Below are 19,290 nucleotides of genomic sequence, written 5' to 3' on the forward strand. Positions count from 1 at the left end.
CCAGCAGTGCTGAACACCTGAAACCCGACCACGGCAGTAAGACTGCTGAGTGCTCAGCGGATTGTAAGTGCCGAGTGCCTGCTAAATATTCATAAGTCGTGGAGCCGAAAAGTACTTGGAACTCGCCTGGGATAAGAAGGCTTTTGAGTTTTCCGGTTGACACGGGCGCTGCTCGAGAAGACAGCGTTGAGAATGTAAGTTTTCTGAGAATGTAAGTTGAGTTTTCCGGTTCTTGGAATAACTTTTACGGTCGGGTGTTGGAACAGGCGAGGCCTCTGGAGCCGGTAAGACTTTTACTTTTACCGACTGCTTCACGGCCAATGACAGCGAAATGTCCCTCGCCTTGCTGATCGAACTATCAGGCGCTGCGAGACGGTGGCCGTGGCCGAGTCCGCCTGACCACCCGTGATCGTTATGGGCGCCCCAGCCCCCGCCAACCCCCTTCTCTGTAGTAACACAAATTCGCCGGCTGCTCCTCCTCCCAACCAAAACCACTGTCCGTAGCATATCGCGTATATTATGGTAATTTCGGACACCACATAACAGGCGGCTCGGTGAGCTGCCGTGTGACGGCGGGAGCGCGGTGCCGGCCGGCCCAGCGGCCCCGACAGGGGAGGGCCGGTCCCACCGACAGACAGGGGAGGGCCGGCCCCACCGACAGGGGAGAGTCGGTCCCACCAACAGGGGAGGGCCGGTCCCACCGACAGACAGGGGAGAGTCGGCCCGCGCCACCCGCCGCGCACACCACACACAGACATACAAACACGATACAGAGCTCACGGGCCCGGCCCGCAGCTCACGCTCACTAACGTCGCCCAATGTAGAAAACAACGACATGTGTGCCCGGTGTGAGACGGCGGCCCGACCGGAGCGCCTCGTCCCTGCGTGGATTGGATACAGTACGTACTACAGAGTTGTGCGGTCCCCACCGACCGATTCAGACGGTGGAGGTCCAGGGTGGCGGGGTAAGCCAGCCACCGTCTGGTCCCTGGCCATCCCGCGCGCCGGCTGAGCTGAAACGCCACGTGCTAAAGCTCACTGGCTCATTTGGACCCATCCCTGACCGTGTCCCAGACGCAATACAGGCCAACACTCGGGCGACGAAACAAGACGACACACTCAATAGACATTCTCTAAAACGAGGGAAAATCCATGCTGAAAATCAACCTCGCACATTAAAATATGGGTCATGCCGGTTCCAACGTCGTCCTAAAATCGCGCCGTCAGGATATACCTATCTTCTGTTTCCATATAACATGCATTACAAAATCAAATTTCTAGCGCCTCCGGCACATTGCTGCTCCATGATAGTAGTTCGCCATCCCGCCGCCTGTATCGGGTGGCGCCACCTGCGCGCTGCCCTGACTGTCGCCCTCTCTACACCAGTCCGCGGACCTGCCCCCTCTCTCCTGTCCCTCTCGGGGTCCCGGCGCGCGGCCCCTCTCGTCCCTCTGATCCCTCCCAGTCCGGTCCGTCGGCCCGTCCCTCGGTCCGCCTAGCTCCAGACATCCTCCGAGTAGCGCTTCTGACTGCGCATGGTCTTGATGTACTGGTCGGCCTGCTGGGCGTCCATGCCGCCCTGGTCGCGGCAGATGTCTGTCAGAAGGTGGCTGACGTCGCGCGCCATCGATTTGGCGTCGCCGCACACGTACACGTGCCCGTTCTGCTGGCCCAGCAGGCGCCACACGTCGGCGGCGTGCTCCTTCAGGTGGTGCGTCACGTACACCTTCTGCGCCTGGTCGCGAGAGAACGCCACAGAGAGCTGCCGGGGAGGGGGTGGGAGTCAGTATGGTACAGGCAGCTGAGTGGAGGGGAGGGGGTCAGTACGGCACAGACAGCTGCCGGAAGAGGAGAGGAGTCAGCTGCGGTTCGGGGCTCAGCACACAACAGCGAAAAGCAGCGCCACAGGACGGCTCGCTGGTACACTCAACGCCATTTCCTCCGACATAGTGCCACCGCTTCCTCCGATCACAGATACACCGGAAAGTATCGGATGAATTGAACAGCAGACGAACAGAACAACATGAACGTTTAACGTCAAAGGGAAGACTTATCACTAAGCTGCTAACCATACAAATATATAGGTGGAATACATATAGCCAGCCCGTGGAACATTGTGCGAACTCTGCTCAGAATATGATCGGTGTGTCCTCATGCGGATGGTAAAACGTCTCGATCTGCGTTCACGGTTAAACTGGTCCCGCACAGAGATTCGTTTCGTCTGTTCGGTCTGTTCATCTGCGCATCAAACACTGGATGGGTCCCACCGGAACCGAGCGGTAGAGGTGGGAGGTACCGAGCGGTACCGAGCGGTACAGAGCGGTACCTACAGAGCGGTACCGTACCTTGATGACGCCGTCCGCCTCGTACTTTTCCAGCTCCTCGCGGTACATGTAGTCCTCCTCCTTGTGACGGCAGCCGTAGAACATCCACGTCTCCCCCACCTGCGACCGCGGGGGGGGGGGGGGCAGTCAGAGAGACGTCGGATGGCGGAACGATACCAGCGACCAACAGGATACAATTATACATTCACATAGCTGTTTACATGATAAGTCGGAGCAAAGGGCTCAGCAATAGCGAATTCTGCGAAAATGCTTTCACCTGTCTGTTTAGTTATTTTGATAACATTTTTATTTCTACCATCATAACACTTTGGCTCAGAGCATTATCATTTCGTAAGACGCTTGCTCTGCATATACCAAATTAACTCCGGATTCTTAAAGATATGAAATTACATCATTCCTTCCGCCTGACATATGATAACTGCATCACAACACGTACATTAACATTAACATAGTAAACATTCAGCACGCCGACAGAAGTGTTACCTATTTGCTCAGATATGTTTCCCGATATGCCTTTCCACATAAACAAAGTCCCCTCACGGACGTGCTATGGTCCTGGAGCGGTCGGCCGTCGGTCTTGGTGGGCCGCATCTGCCTCTCCGCGGTCCGTCTCTGTCCCTACTCCGTCTCTTCCCTCTCCCTCTCTAATTCTATCTACTTTCGTCTCACCCATTCTCTCCTTATCTTTCTCCGCCTCACCTCCTTGCCCTGCTCCTTCTGGAAGGCTCGCTCCTGGATGAATCCTCTCATGGGCGCGAACCCGGTGCCCGGGCCGATCATAATGACCGGCGTGGTGGAGCGCGACGGCAGCCTGACGGACGGGGACGCAGGCGGGGCGTCAGGGCATTCAGAATACACACGAACACAAACGATCGGACATGTAGAACGGCTTCAAACACGACCTAACTATGTAACTGTGTCGATTTAGGTGGTGAGGACTCGTAGTCTGGATGTTATCGCAATCACCAAAAAGCAAATAAAGCCGTATCAGTTCACTGAACTGAGCCAACAACGCGCTAAAACATCCACCGCCGCACCTTGCGCCCAGTTCGGTCCACTCCACCACCGCAGTAGTGTATCCCACCTGAACTGGGACTTTCTGACCCAGCCCGGTCCACTCCACCACCGCAGTAGTGTATCCCACCTGAACTGGGACTTTCTGACGAAGCAGGGCACGCGCACGTCCATGGGCAGGGGCGGCTCGCCGTCTGCCGGCACCAGGTCGCTGGTCTTGTGGCCGAGCAGCCAGGTGGTGGCCACGCCCAGGTTGGTGCGGCCCGTGCTCGTCTGGTACTTGACCTGCACACACGTTATGTGGATCCGCGTCGGGTGCACCTGGGGGAGGGGGAGGGAGGGGGGCGTCAGCGGGGTCCGGCGGGGCGCGGCAGCTGACGGGGAGGAGAGACAACTGGCGCAGAGAGCTCAATGATCAGAGATCGCGATCGCTTATTATCAGAGACGGTATGGAGCAGTAGCGGACGATATACCTCACCTTTGAGCTGGACGATATGGAGTAGTAGCGCGGCTGGAGCCGGTTGAGCAGCTCGCAGAGCAGGTCGAGCGGCGGCCGGCAGGACGGCATGTCCTCCAGCAGATGGAGCAGCGTGCGGCAAGGGTCCAGCATCCACTGGTGGTAGGCGGCCTTGCCCTCCTCCGAGGAGGCGGCCATCAGCAGCAGGCGCTCCTTCTCCTGAGGAGGCACACGAGCGGGTCAGAACAGCAGCTCAGGGGCGGCACGGGATACGCTAATGGTCATATTTGCTTATGCTCTAAATCATTAAGGTTCGACACAATACCACCATATCATAGCCGACAATGGGTCCCACAAGTCCCTCCCCTGACCCACCCTAAACAGCCCCACATCCAGCCCCGCCATCCCCGCCCCGACTCGGCCGTCGGCTCGCCTTCTCGTCGGTGGCGTATTCGGCCAGCTCCTTGAGCACGTAGTGTTTGGGCACGCTGGTGATGTCCAGGTAGTGCAGCAGCGCCGTCCGGTACGTGGTCGGGCACGGGAACGGGTGCTTCTTGGCGGTGTCAGCTGCGGACGGGGGGCACGGGCGCTCAGAGGGGTTTGTCGGCGGAACATTCCAATTTTGAATGCCAGGCAGCCTAAATCACATTGCTTTTTGCCGGTATTAATTAAGAGACCATATCTTAAGATCATGCCACGAATGGTGCGCCATGACTGCGGTTCAGCGCACATCGCAGCGTGTTCAGAGTATCAGTATCCCTCCCGTTCCAATCCGCCCCTTCTGTGCTAAGGGTATCACAGCCCCCCTCCCTCCCCTTCTCCCTCCGCTCGCAGTGTGACGTACGGTCGATGGCGTTGAGGGAGATGATGGTGTCCAGGTTGACGTTGAAGATCTCTCCCAGTTTGTCCACCAGTGCCGGGTCGTTGGTGGGGTACACGGCCACGTGGTCGCCTGTAGGACACAGGGCGGCGCCGGTGAGCGGGGGTACTGTCCGCGGCACGGGGCCAGCGGCCGTGGGAAGACACCGACGTCAGACGCTGTCGCCGCCCGGGTCGGCGAAAAATGGCGCATCAGTGCGGCCACAAACATTCGCTCGTGGTTCGGGTATAGCGACTCTCGCCGCCACTGACATGTAAATGACGGCCTTGGTGGGTAGATAAGCAGTGTTCGCTCTCAGCACGGCCGTGGCCGGCTCGCTCATCTTATCCGAACACAACACAAGGCGCGGCTCCGACCAGAGATTATATCAGCTGAATCGCGAGAGCATTTGTAACCATATGCCAGCACCCATGGTGGCATACAAATAAAGTAATTCTAAACTGGTTTAGTCTAGTATTAGAAGCTCAACTGGCGGAAATAACATAGGGAACTACACGAGACAAGGTATTATGAATCCCGGCCTGTAAACTGTGTCCACAGAGCGTTGCCTCGCTGTCGTTTGAACTGACCGGCCTCGTATCGTATCCGCGAGCCCTCGATGTCCAGCTCGAGGTGCATCAGCTCGCGGTCACCGCCCTTCTGCAGCCGGCGGTTCACGCGCAGCGGGGCCAGGTACGGGTTCTTGGCGTCAAACGGTCTGGGAACCAAACAACAGCGTCAGCGGGGAACCACACAACAGTAATAACATGGAACCGGCGGAGCCAGGTACGGGTTCTTGGCGTCAAATGGTTTGGGAACAATACAGAGTAGTGTTAGCAGGAGAACCAGCGGGGCCAGTTACGGGTTCTTGGCGTCAAACGGACTGGGAATAATTGGAATAACACAAAGTAGTGTTAGCGGGAAACCAGCGTGGCGAGGTACGGGTTCTTGGCGTCAAACGGACTGGGAGCCACCGAGAAGTGTCAGCAGGGGAACCAGAAGAGCCATATAATGGAGAATCAGGGGGACCACACAGCAGCGACAGCAGCGGAGCCAGGCGCGGGTCCTAGGCGTCACACAGCGTGGGGACCAGACATCAAACAGGATCCGCTAAGGTAACATCGACACATCGACCTCCAGAGTCCAGCTTCAGGGTAGGGTTAGAAAACGAACAACATTAGTTCTGTAAAACAGACGCCGTGTTCGTAGTTTAACCACGGTTCATAGCCGAATTTATCTGTCACTGTGGCTCACTGCCTCCATTAACTAGAGCCGAGGGTGACTCAACCTACACCAGCCAGCTCTAGTACATCGGGTAATGGCGGGAGTCTGTTAAAGCTTGACCGCTCAGAAATGGAGTCCTGCTGGTAAAAAAAACTCCAGAGAATATTGGATTAGCAAGCTAGGGAACATAAATATTTATAGGTAAGAACGGATAACAGCTGATCGTCTTGCAAAAGGTATTTTCGAGCTATTACAAATTTGTAACCAGCGTTAAATCGCTGGTAATAAGCAAATAGTATGTAGCGTAAAACAGCACCCATGCATTACTGTGTTTTAACTGTTCTAACGTGGATTATAAATTGCATCAGAGCCCCCGCTTGTAGCACCAGAAAACGGTCAAGGATACCCAGACGCATCACACTTGGGGATTAACGACACCACGACACCAATACTCGGCTAAAATGTGAGCGTACAACAAACCATTCCCCGATTATTGGATTTACCAGGCCAATGTCGCTTTCGCAATCTGATATCTGGATAGTACGTGCTAATCCAGGGCAACAAAGCAAGTTTCGTCATGAACTGGTCCCAGCTAGTCTGTGCGCTAATCCCTCAGTCAACAGCCTTCTGCGAAAGGTCGTGTACCATGGGGGAGCCATGGAGCGCCGACAGCCTTCTACTGCCCCCGGCGGCACCCGCAGCGTCCGCCGCCGCGCGACACTCACGGCCTCTGCTTGGTGTAGGAGCGCAGTCGGGCCACCTCGCCGCTGAAGATGTCGTTGTGGTTGGCGTCCTCCAGCACCTTGAGCTCGTACTGGCGCTTCTCCTCCTCGCCAGAGTCCTCGATGCCCAGATACTCCTTCACGTGCGGAAACATACGCTCCTTCCAGCCCAGAAAGTCCTCCTCGATACTGCCAACAGAACACCCGTATCAGCGCAGGACCTCCACTCATCCGCAGATACAGGCGCAGACAGCTATCGCAAAACACGCGGAATCATGGCGCACCGCCTCATTAGCCGATACTCATAGAGAAAAGGCGTTCGATACTAGCGTTCAAAGAGGACAATAACAACATCTTATGGCGAAGAACTGCGTAATATCACCACATTCTGCCTTTCCACCGAAGTAAGTGTGCAAGAGTAGGGAGAGAGGCAAACGGAGCACACCGGGACACGGGACAGCACAGGGCGGGAGTGTCTGAGCTCGGTACCCGTCGAGTGCCACTCACTTGGCGTCGTCGTCGCCAAGGCCGAGCTCGAACACCCGCGTGGCGCCCAGCTCCTCCATCCGCCGGTCGACGAACTTCCCCATGGCGTTGTAGTGCTCGTACGTCTTGTTGCCGAGTCCAAACACCTGACGGGAGGGGCGGGTACTTGTCAGACATGGCAGCCATCGGCATAGCTAGAATCGTCGGAAGTGAAACACGGATTGACACGGGACCACTTAATTGCTAACAGTGACATATTCTTGCAGAATAATAACGTTGCAGCGATTCCAAATAAAACAATAGATAACAATCTATAGAACAGTGTAGAAACCATCATTGCTAGCCACATTTCATTTCACGTTCTCTGCAGCTGTTCATTCTCGCCTTTCCCAACCATTCGCTGCTCCCTCGGGATGTACAAATTAGTTACATAAGCCACTTGACCAGGCCGTGTTACATAATATCTAAGCCGTCCGCCCCGTCCCCGGCCCCGTCCGCGCTGCCGTCCGTCCGCGCCGCCGTCCGCGCCGCCGGCCGCCGGCCGCCCGTACCGTGTAGTTGATCCCCGAGAGGTCGACGTCGGTCTCCTTGAGCCACTCGTGGAACTCCTGGGCGTTGTCGGACGGGTCGCCCTCGCCGTACGTGGCCAGCACGAAGATGGCGAGGTGCGTGTCCAGCTCGGTGAGCCGCGGCAGGTCCTGCATGCTGCACTCCTCCGGGTCGGCCACCAGGCCGCGCATACCTGACCGGGGGGTCACAGGTCAGGTCAGGTCAGGTCAGGTCAGACATCCCGGTCGGCCACCAGGCCGCGCATACCTGACCGGGGGGTCACAGGTCAGGTCAGGTCAGGTCAGGTCAGACATCCCGGTCGGCCACCAGGCCGCGCATACCTGACCGGGGGGCCAAAGGTCAGGTCAGGTCAGATCAGACAGCCCGGTCGGCCACCAGGCCGCGCATACCTGACCGGGGGGGGGGCACAGGTCAGGTCGGGTCAGATAAGGTCAGGTCAGACAAACAGTGACAAGCACAACCAGCTGGGTGAGTCAAAACAGGCTCACAGGTGAAGAACTCTTATTGTTCAGGGCTATGTGTACTGAAGTGTAAGATATCAGATAGGGGCGAGGGAGCGGCGGTTTAGTCGATAAGAAATATCGGAGGCGACGCTAGCCATATTAGTGAGGTAGCCGGGAACTTCGCTATTAGCCTAGGACCACGGTCGATGCTCAGCTAGACATACCCTATACGAATGAAGAACAAAGGAGTTGAAAAACGTCAATGATGGTTCAATTTTCTCGTGGGCTGTTGTGTAATCGGATATATTTCGCAATGAATGGGAAATTAGACTCCACAGCTGTTGCGCATTCCCTGCAACATGCACTTCTCAGGCTTCCATCATTTGTCCGTTGATGTCTTACAACTAGCGGCACCGGCAGCCCTCCGTTAGCGCCTCACAAACAGCGGCTGCCTGCCCGACTGCGCGTCCGTCCGTATGTTCGTCTGTATATTTGAACTCCGGGTCGCCGTCCCAGCCTGCCCCACTGAGCGTGCGAGCCCAGTGCCAATACGCCGGCAGGAAATAGCCGCTTATTCGGGCGCTGCCGCCTGTCTGAGCTAAGCACGCTATCGTCTGAAGGGCGCACGGGTCAGGTCACGGCGGGGGAGGGGAGGGATAGCCAGTGAACCCCGCCATATTCACGGCGAGGGAAGGGGGGGGGGGGGGGCAGTGAGCCTGCGGCACGTCTGTCGGCGTCCCACGAGACGCTAAAATAGTTACAGCGCCAGCTGCGGATCGCACGAGGCACGGACCGATCACAATGGGTGACGCCAGCGCTCGGCTCAGCGGCGGGCCAGCCTCCGATTGGTAGAAGCGGAGTCGGCTTTCAGCGACCAGCCCCCTGAGAGCGACATCAGATGACACGAGCAAATGGTGAAGTGGCGTTAACAAGGATGTGATATATCATTACAATGCAGAACAGCTCCTTAACCAATCGAAGACTAATACAAGAATCCCTCGATAAGTGATGCCTCCTTGGGTCTAATCCAGGGTCGTCCGTACCCCGCAGCTGTGCGGCATGTGAGCTGCTCCGGTTGCCGCGGCCACGCCACGGGCGCTGCCGTACCCCGTGACCGTGCTCTCTGCACGCCCCCCCCCCCTCTCCGCATAGTAAACCGACAGCGGCGCTCGGGGACGAGCAGCTCGGCACACAAACGCCGCCCATGGCCGCGCCGGCGCTCTCCCCGCCGCCTCCGCGCACTCTGCCCTCCTACCAAGGTCAGCCGGGCGGGGCGGCGGAGGACCACGCACCGGCGGCTGGTGACCCCCTCCCCCTCTCCGGAAAACCCGGCGCGGCGGTCGGCAGCTGACGAGGGGGGGGGGGGTGACCTCTACGGCCCGACCTCTGGAGGGTGTCACAGTCAGGGAGGGTGACACAGCGCTCCTCTTGGTTACAGGAGACGGCGAGCGTAACAGGCAAGGCCAGTGTCAGCAGTTCGTGGCTCCGTTCGAAAAGGTCGATCAGCAGGCACATTCTAATACCCCACCCATAGCGGGCTCAAACAAAGAGAAGAAAAAAAAACGAGTGTTCAGTAAGCACCTATGGATAGTCAATTTGCCATCAATGGAATGTAAAGTAAGTAGGTATTGATGATTCAAGCCCCATCATAACAAATGATCCAGGAATTTCGCAAAGTGGGAATATCTCCCAAAAACCCTGAAGAACGGCATGACCGACGAGATCGCAGATCAGCCCAGATCAGTCAGCTTATTTAGGACGCTGAATAAGCTCCTGACTCGGGTTTTCGACTCGAAACCGTCCAGAATTGGCTGAAGCGGGGTGGCCTCGCCAATGCGTGACCTCGGCGGCCGATTCTGAGAAGCGCGCGTCATCGTGCCAGCTGCCCCTCCGCTCCGCTCCTTCTCCGCCGGCCGGCACGGAGCCGCCACCGTATAAATCCCCACATCGCCCCGGCTGGAGAACGAGCAGCTTGTCTGACCGGGACATGTTACCACCGTACTACACCGGAAACGGAACAGACAGCACCCTGTCTGACGGGGACATATAACTACCGTACCGACTCCTTACACCGGGAACTGAACACAGAGCAGCCTGTCGGACATATTACCGCCCGTAAACTCCCCACACACCGGAGACTCAAACACAGACTGTATGACCCGAGACGGAACCCCCACCGTATCGACTTCCCACACACTACACAGTATCACTGGGACCCGGTGCCAGCCCCGGAGTGCCGACCGACAGCATCACGGCGGCCACCCCAGTCTCCCAGCGCCCCCGGGAGCCCCCCAGTCCCGGTCCTCTCAGTGGCACCGACCAGCAATAAGGCAAGTGTTAACATCCCCTCTGAAGCAAGGTTTGACATCAAACGGTTCCCGATCGAACGGTAGGTATAGCCGCACTGTGCAACATTCTTTGTTTGGAGGGAGAGATGGGAGAGCGTGCGAGCCAAAGAGAAATGATAGCAAGAAAAAAAAAACGTCGAATTTTCCGGCAGAATCTTGCATGCGTTAGAATAAAACGCTTACTTGAAATTAGTCATTTTACCGTTTTATACCAACACTGGCAGAGATCGGTCCCACTACAAGACAATATCGCTGAGAGTGTCGTGCATCGCGCCGTTGCCACGACGAGTGACGACGGCAGCTGACTCAGTGATTGCCGTAATCAGAGGTCTGATACGGTATGTGAGCGCCACGTCAGCCGGCAGATAGGCGAGGGGAATCGGACCGCCCCGGGCGATGACGGAAGCGCCAGAGCGAGCCTCCTAACGGGATCATCACACGTTGCAGAAGTTACTGTACCGGGGACACGCCCGACGGTGACATAACTCGGGAGCGGCCGGCCGACTGCCCAGTCTGACCTGCCAGACACGCCGCTCCCCGTCCACAGACCCAGCCGCGGGGCGGGCGGCAACCACCAGTCACTTCCTGTGCGGCAGTGACGCCGCGCCCCGGCCCGCCCAGCCACCGGCGCACTCAGCATGACGCCCGCGCACGCGCCTTTGTACAAACAGGCCTCCGGCCAGGCGCCGCCGCAAAAACAACCTCATTGGCCAACACGCTATCGGCGGGTACTGCCAGGGTGCCTGCAGATCACGTGACCCACGTATGGTGCGGATACGAAGCAACGCACGAATCACGATAGGTACTGCAATGGCCGAGCGAGCACGGCAGGTACGAATCGCAGGACCATTGCCGGGTACGGCACGGATCACGGGACCGAAAGTCGGAGCAACGCACAGTACGGATCATGAGACCAATGATCCTTCTTCCTAGACGACGCCCGGTACGGGCACGGTACCTATACCACCGGTAGTGCGGGCCGCGGGGGATCGGTCGAATGTCGATGCAGGCGTCAGACAGCCCGTCGACCGCGGCTGAAGTGAACTGAACAGGCCACGTACGCTAACGAGGTACCGTACCGAGGTATCATACGTACGATAACGAGGTACCATGCTCTCCATGTTAAACTCTGTATGATCTAAGCAAAGCAGTTCCAAGCTACTCTGAGCATAACAAGCGTGTAAAAGCGGACGTTACGCCACAGGGCACAAGCGGAGGTTTGGCGAGACCTACTCACATATTCTGGTTATAAGGTCAACGTACGTACCTAGTGAACATACAATTGGTGTTTAATTTACATGCTTGTAGAATGTGATCAATACATACGGCTTGGCTGAACAGCTGATCGACTAGTCTAGAAACGTTAAGCCTATTTAAGTTATTGATTGAATTGAAGTGCATTGAACTTAAACCCCATTTCTGCAGCATTTAAGACTGGACAGTTAATAAAAAATTTGTATCTAGAATCAAAGCCATTCCGTTATTACAGATTGAAATGCAAAAGGGCAATCTTGCAGCTAAGAGCATTGCCCATTAAGCGATTGCTTTCTATCGGCTGGTTTCTTCACTGCACCATCTTCAACCGTAGGCTGTTTGAAATTGACAAGCACTATTCGTTAGAATTGCGTTTTTCAATTGAACTAACCACGTAGTGACGACAGACGAGGGCCCGAAGAAAATCCCATTAAGTCCAGCCAACGTTACCAAATAACTTACCAGTACTCGACCACCGTACAGCCCAGGTAACCAAATACCACACCAGTACTCACGGTTCGTCGGAAGGTCATTTCATGCACAAAAGAAACGAAATATACCATTCGAAAGCTGACGGCGAGCTGATTCCAAAAATGCAGTTTTTATCCAAATCGTTCGATGATCTTTTTCAAAAATTGCGTTTTTGTAAAAACCTTGAAATGTTTTATTCAGCTGGCTGTCTCGGGCATTCTTGAAATCATGGGCATGTTTTTTTGTGTCCTAGTGAAAGCTGAACGCTAAAAGAACAATATGTAGCCAAACATATTTTCAAATATTAATATCCGTCTCCCAAAGCCGACAAAAAGGCGCAATCTCACAGCGCAGTCTCACGATGGACCAAAGTCAGTCACAGAGAAGCGTGTAATGAGTAATGACTCTTATCGACTCGCAGACCCGGCACTCTCGGCCCGCCCGACCGACCACGGAAGGAACGTTCGGCTCTCGTTCTACTAAACGAGTGTCATACTTGTTAGTTTAACGGTTCACATCGCTATCGAAGTTATTCAAGATACCTGTGAAGAAAATTCATGGTTCTGCTTGATTTACAACATGCTTTAATTTACATGTTGTTATAAATCCAGCTGCGCTTGATGCCCGCGCAGGGAAAGCTAGCGGGGTTTCACTGTCAGAGACTGTACTAGCGACAGCTTTTCGGCCCTGCGACCGATCAAAAGTTATCCTGCCCACCGCGCGCTATCCCCACTCCAGCCTAGCTGAGGCCGATACAGCCGGTATTAGTAAAGTAATCTTGGGTACAGCCTCTGACAGTTGTTTTTACAAATACGCAATTTTTGAAAAAGGCCGTCGAACGATTTCGATAAAAACTGCATTTTTGGAATCAGCTCGCCGTCAGCTTTCGAATGGTATATTTCATTTCTTTTGTGCATGAAATGACCTTCCGACGAACTGTGTACTCGAGTACCGTACAGCCCGCGTTACCCGCCACCAGCCACCTCAGTTCCATACCTACTGCCAGCGTTACCAGCCACCCCAGTTCCATACCTACTGACAGCGTTACCAGCCACCCCAGTCCAGACGCAGTCCGTTCACGGTCCGACAGAAGACCGACACTCGGACCCGGTCGCCAACTCGGACCCGGTCACTCACCGTATCGGCGGCACTCCTTGGAGATGCGCGTGCTGAACTCCTCGGCGGTGCCCGTCTGGCTGCCGTACACCACCAGCACGTTCTTCCCCGACGACTTCATCTTGTCGATGAACGAGTCGTCCGACACGGACATCGGCATCGCGCTCGACCTGCGGGCGGAGCGGGGTCACAGGGACGTGACGTGATGTCCGGAGGGATACGGAGTGACGTGTGACGCGGCGGTGGGCCGGGCTGGTGGGGACCCGGTGCGTCGTACCGTCCCCGCCGGCGGTCCGACCCCGAGTGGGGTCCGACAGGGCAGCCCCGCGGCTGGCGGCTGGCGGCGGCTTTACGACCGGCTCGTGCCGCCAGTCTGGCAGGAGCACGTCACTCCGACTGAGCACGTCCCGCGCCCGGTAACGGCCGTCACGGGGTGTGGGGAGGAGCCAGGACCCAGCGACCGGGAACGGCAGGACGACCCGCCACTGGGCCAGCAGGGCCCTCATACCACTCCCTTCACTAGACCTGTCAGATCAGCACGTCTGGACCTCGCCACTTACAAAAATAAAATGTGAAAATAACCAACCATTTATATGAAAAAATGAAATAAGCAGCAAGGCCAACTTAAAGTTCAAACAGCAACAGCACTCAACCTTAAACTCCAAACCATTCAAAACCTGACTCAAATGCAGTAAATAAGCAGAACGTAAGATAAGATGAACAAATGACAACCGAAAGGTCAACCATGCCACTTACGTTATGGTGAAGCTCTGCATCTGTGCCAGCTCTTCTTCCTTCCTTTTGTTGCGAAGGATGACATAGTACACTGCTGCCAGGCCCAGAAGTGCCAGCACAATCAGGTCCAGTGTAGAGAACATGGACTCGGCAGCAGCCTCTGCTGCAACATCAGCCTGCTCCATCACTGGCTGGCTCTCTGCATCAGCCATGCCTGCAACATCAAACATAACATGCTACCAAACACTATAGCCAAAAAAGGGGGCATGGCAAAGTACAAACCTTGTGAGAACTTTGACAGTACCTACCTATATTTATAAAAATAAATGCAAGCTCACAAATACTACTAAGTTACACTGAATACTATTAAGCTGAAACTGTATATGATTCAAACTCCCACAATTCATTATCTTGACATGGTCAAAATATGAAGAATCATCATCATTGTACCTACAAATACCCAAGATTACCATTATAGCTAGGTAAGTGGTATGGAATTGAAGGAGTTAAACGCTTGCATGGACAGTATCATTATAATGATAAGATATTCAATTTGTCATTCTGGATTAAATAATTTTCTGAAATTTGAACTTAACATTTTTTGCTGATACACAAAACACTAGAGCATTCACTGTTATTGTGCTTTCGAATGCTTGTGGATAGAGAAGCAAGATACATTCATAAAAAATCCATTTATACAGCAATTTCATGTCTTTTATCTTCAACTATTGTCTTATACCAATATCTTTAATTGCAGTGGCATTGGAAAGCAAAAATTAAAAGGCAATAGCAATAGGCACAGCTGAGCTAAGGAATTTATACATGTGGGACAATGCACACACTGATACTGATACCTGATGTTTCCTAAAAATGCTCAGATTTTTGCTTACAGGAAAAGTTACAGCAAAATTCAAATAATTTACTAACATAGGCCTAATAACGTGCTTTTCGTCTCCCTGCCCTACTGTTATTTTGAAGCACTCGCGGCACTTCTGTCTACATTAAGGGAGACTGTTCATTACGATCAATAGCACGAAGAAAAAAGCTGGTTGCTAGGCAAATTGCTGCTGACAGTTTTGTTGGCAGCTAGTTGCTAGGCAACATGTAAGGTTGCCTGGTAACTTGGGGTCTCAGGCCATAGGACTTTCTTATCAAACAGAGGCAGCAAAAAACATTTCTAGCAAGTGCCCTTAGGACCGGGCGCTATTTTCGATATTTCCGGTTTCGCCCTTCGCAGCGGAACGTCGACGGTTGATACTTGCTCACCCGCTTCGCTCTTTGTTTTTTATTTATTCCAAGGTTGTATAGGTTCTAACCAAAACCACGGATAACGGTAAGTTGAAGTAAAGGTTTAGTGGCACGTGCACATGCCTATCTTTCGTTCTAACAGTTAGTTCAAGTTCTTCAACCTGAATCGTACTGTTACTGCCAGTGCCTCCGGCCTTGCTCCGGCCTAAGCATAACAGCCGTTAGCGTTATATGTATATCAAACCTTAGGGGAGTTCACGGGCACCGCCAAGGCTATAGAACTCCGGCACCGCAAACTGCTGAGTGCGGTGTGTGGTGTGTGCAGCGGGCGTGGAGGTTGGGGTAGGCAGCTTGCGGAGTCGATGGATTTTCGGCGACTCCGACTCCGATTCCGACTCCGGCTTTCAAAAACCAGCTCCGACTCCGACTCCGGGCAGAATTGTCGACTCCGACCGACTCCAACTCCCGACTCCGACTCCGCAGACCTAGCAGGGCTGCGGAGTCGACAGATTTTCGGTGACTCCGACTCCGACTCCGGCTCGGGTTTCTAAAATCGACTCCGACTCCGACTCCGACTCCGGTCACAACTGTCGACTCCGACCGACTCCGACTCCGACTCAGACTCCGACTCCGCAGCCCTGGGGGTAGGGGTAGGGGATGGGTAGGCGCAGGCGGTTCTGACGTCACGGCTGCGTGCGCAATTCGGTGTCGTCTGCCTGGGGCAAGGCCCTATAACAATAACCGCCTGAGGCGCAGAGCGTGAGGGAGATAGGGAATAGGGCAACGAATAGGGATGTGTCGTATCGGATATCTTCCTGTGCGGTGTCGTCTTTTGGTGAAGTGCTGACTCAGTGGGAGTTGACAGGCTGCTGACTGATGACACCCGGCAAGGTCAGACCGATGGCGCGGCGAATTACGTGTTCAAAAGCTGCGTTGAAGCCAGCCTCCCTCATTGTCATAGAACCTGAACCAGCATTTCCAGACAGACCCCGTCACGAGGCGCTGGTCCTGGCACAACTACCTCCAGTGCTGAACAAAACGGTTGAGCCTTGAATTCGACGCATGGACCGAACGCGAACCGGGGGCCGCCGGACGGCCCATCCCCTGACTGCCACCTCCTAGCTCAGTCCCCCATTCCCTTGAGGACTCTTGACTCTTGAGGACTCGTCCCGTACCGGTCCCATCCCCTCCCGTCACCCGAGGAGTGAGGACTCAGCCCGGTAACTCGTCTATTCATCCCCGGTCGTCTGTCCGTCCCCTGAGACATCAGTGCCGTAGTAACCGGCCGCCCACCTCATCCACCCCCCGTCCGTCGCCGGGGTGGGTAGGTACGGGTTCTGGGCAGTTCGCGCCGTACCCAGATTTCCTGCAGACGCTACCGCCGCTGTACCACGGTGCCCAGACTGTAAGCGTAGCGCCGTGGTACCCTGGCAGTATACGGGCGGTGCTCGTACGACGCATCACGGGGGGTGGCGCGTGACGTCGGCCGCCTCCTCGTCTGGGCCGAGGGAGGGGTGAGGGGGGGGGGGTGAACGGACTGCTGCAACAGCAGATCACACGCAACTGGCATTAGCGAGGCACTTTCTACGCACAACGGGCTTGACTCCGCCAGTCCACAAATGTGCGGATTGACTCACGGTCTCGATTCTCAGTTAGCGTTGGACGTCGATAGACGATAGGCATTAGGCACACAGTTGGACGGCCTCAGAAGCGAGGCACAATATCGAGTTGGAGGGGAGCGGACCGCAGTGCCGATCGAAGCGATAGGATCAAGGACAAGAGGCTGTGGTGGGAAATGGGACCAAAGTAGGCAGCTCCAAGTTGGAGGGGTGCGAGCCGCGGATCTTGATCGCCATCACTGCTATCCGATGCACGCACTGAGTCGCCTGTCGCTGGGAGCCCGAGACTATAGCCTCCGGGTCCACTGCCTATCCTATCTGATTATCTCATGTCGTCTTCTGTTTGGACGAGAACGACCGGGCCGCGGTGACAAGTGCCGTTTACAGTAATCGCTCCTCATCCAGTGATCAGTAGACACAAGTTTAGGGATCCTTCCTTCCCAAAACGATAACACCGCGCAATGGCAGGATAAGATTTCATTATAGCCCAAGTGACAGCATAACCTTTGTGGTTCTCCACTTCCGAACGCCATTTTTAGACTCAGGTGCCCTAAATGAAACTGGTGACGGCTCTCGTTATTTGCAGGTGGCCAGCGAGCACACGGATGGGCCAGAGGCTGTTCAGTGTGCAGTACAGGATCGGCCCGGTGGCGGGCCCCACCCACCGGGCGGACGGGGTGCGCCGGGCCCCGGGGCCGGCCCCGGGGCCGGCCCCCCGGGCCGGCCCCGGTGCCCGCTCAGCTGGGATGCTGCCACCGGGACCTGGGGCCGGACCCGGCGCCCTGCCCCCGGGCCCCGGGGCCGCACCCAGCGCCCGCTCAGCTGGGAGGCTGCCGCCGGGGCCGGACAGATGACCCGGTGTCCGCGGGATCGCCGCGGAACTCCCACCGACAGCCACTGGTGAGTCCGCAGCGCTGCTGAGGGGTGGGGAGTGGGGACAGCGGCCCAGTGCCGCCGCAGCCCACTCCGACTGTATGTGGCCCAGTGACTGTTTATTGGACCCAGGACGGCGCCGGTTGCTATGCCGGGGAGACCTGCGGCCGCGCCCGTCCGCCGCGCCCCTCCGCAGTCCGCCTGGGGTGTCGGGGAGATGGCGTCCTCACCTGAGTCAGAGCTGCGAGCGCTGCTGGTGCGGCTCCACGGTCCGTCGGCTGGCACGGTCCTCTCCGGTCGCGGCGCCCCGGCAGACAGCACAGCCACAGCGCGCGCGCCGCCGTCGACCTTCGCTCGCACTGCTGGGCGGCCGCCGCGCGCTGGGGCTCCCAAACCGGCGGCGCCGAGGTGCGCGTCGCTTACGTAACAGCGCGTCGGCGGCCGGATCGAAGCGGCGCCTGTATGGCAGTGCGGCTGAATGGGTCGGACTATCGGCCCGGCTGAATGGACGGCCACTGCGCGCCGCAGGTGGGTGAGGCTGTCGGCGTGTGGCGTCCGGTCGGAGCGGCCGGCCGGCGAGTAGTGGCCGCCGCGGAGCGCCGCCGCACCCGGCCGCTGCGGACCGGACCGACCGGTGCATCCCGTGCAGCACACCGGCCCTAGAGCTGCCGAATACCGGCCAGATGAGGACCAGCCGCCTATCCAACCGGTGTGCAGCACCTATAGGGTGTTCACTAAAAAATGGGACAATATTCTGTGCGCTGTCAGTTAAAAGTGCGTCTGGATAGATTACTGCATTTTAGTGCACGTGGAAAATACAACATTTTTAACACATGACCGCGCTTGAATTCATTTTTGATCAGCCCCCAGACAAAATGGACGGGTTAACAGGCAGACAGCGAAGGGAGCTCATTGGCACCTTTTATAAAGAGCACTGGTCCAAAGGGAAGTCATTTACTCACAAACACTTCCAAAAGATGGGAATTTCGAAAACAACACTGTATCGCGTCATGGAAAAGCTTGATACAGGGGACTCCCTTAGCAGGAAGCCGGGAAGTGGTCGGAAGGCGAAAAAAATGACCCCAAAAGAGATCTTAACCCTACAAAGGTACATGAAGGAACACATCGGCGCCTCACAGCGAAAGGCTGCACGGAAGTTTGGTGTAAGCCTCAGCTACATCAGCAAAATACTTAGCACTAAGACGAAGTTGCGCTACAGACGCCGAAAGCGTGTTCCGGCGGCCACAGAGGACCAAAAAATAAAGCAGAAGACCAGGTGTGGCAAGCTTCGAAGGAGCGCTATGAAGCCCACCAACAAAACTCAAATTATCATGGACGATGAGTCATATTTCCCTATGAAAGGTCACAGTCAGCCGGGGAATGTTGGATTTTATACAGATGATGCATCTGGAGCCGGGGATGGTGTGCGGTTCGCCACAGTGGAGAAGTTCACGCCAAAAGTCATGGTTTGGGTGGCCTTTTCTGAACACGGGCTGAGCAAGCCCT

The 19,290-nt window shown here is 55.9% G+C and overlaps 1 protein-coding gene across 5 annotated transcripts; it reads right to left on the reverse strand.

Annotated features, from left to right (window-relative positions):
- Positions 1-499: 499 nt before the first annotated feature.
- On the reverse strand, positions 500-18,417 carry LOC122384694 (NADPH--cytochrome P450 reductase-like). 5 transcript variants are annotated; one of them, XM_043372337.1, is made up of 14 exons: positions 18,015-18,417; positions 14,066-14,258; positions 13,331-13,479; positions 7,659-7,849; positions 7,129-7,253; positions 6,625-6,810; positions 5,266-5,393; positions 4,661-4,768; positions 4,250-4,383; positions 3,838-4,035; positions 3,490-3,680; positions 3,045-3,156; positions 2,346-2,444; positions 500-1,762 (listed from the first exon to the last, which is right to left on the reverse strand). In XM_043372337.1, exons 2-14 carry the CDS (start codon positions 14,254-14,256, stop codon positions 1,496-1,498), a joined length of 2,079 nt encoding a protein of 692 aa, XP_043228272.1. In that variant the 5' UTR covers positions 14,257-14,258; positions 18,015-18,417; the 3' UTR covers positions 500-1,495. The 5 variants fall into 5 exon arrangements, with proteins under 5 accessions (XP_043228272.1, XP_043228277.1, XP_043228273.1 ...); XM_043372342.1 differs by lacking the exon at positions 18,015-18,417 and adding an exon at positions 14,972-15,034; XM_043372338.1 differs by lacking the exon at positions 18,015-18,417 and adding an exon at positions 14,899-15,018.
- Positions 18,418-19,290: the final 873 nt, after the last annotated feature.

Source organism: Amphibalanus amphitrite, unplaced genomic scaffold, assembly GCF_019059575.1.
Source record: "Amphibalanus amphitrite isolate SeventyFive unplaced genomic scaffold, NRLGWU_Aamphi_draft 000196F_arrow, whole genome shotgun sequence".
NCBI classification, from domain to species: Eukaryota; Metazoa; Arthropoda; class Thecostraca; order Balanomorpha; family Balanidae; genus Amphibalanus; species Amphibalanus amphitrite.

Bases quoted from the DNA above. Each gene is read 5' to 3' on its own strand.
- LOC122384694 (XM_043372337.1), bottom strand. From the start codon at position 14,256: ATGGCTGATGCAGAGAGCCAGCCAGTGATGGAGCAGGCTGATGTTGCA. The intron at 7,850-13,330 runs GTGAGTGACCGG...CCCCCCGGTCAG, and splicing joins CAAGGAGTGCCGCCGATACG to GTATGCGCGGCCTGGTGGCC. The intron at 3,681-3,837 runs GTGAGGTATATC...CCCCTCCCCCAG, and splicing joins CCATATCGTCCAGCTCAAAG to GTGCACCCGACGCGGATCCA.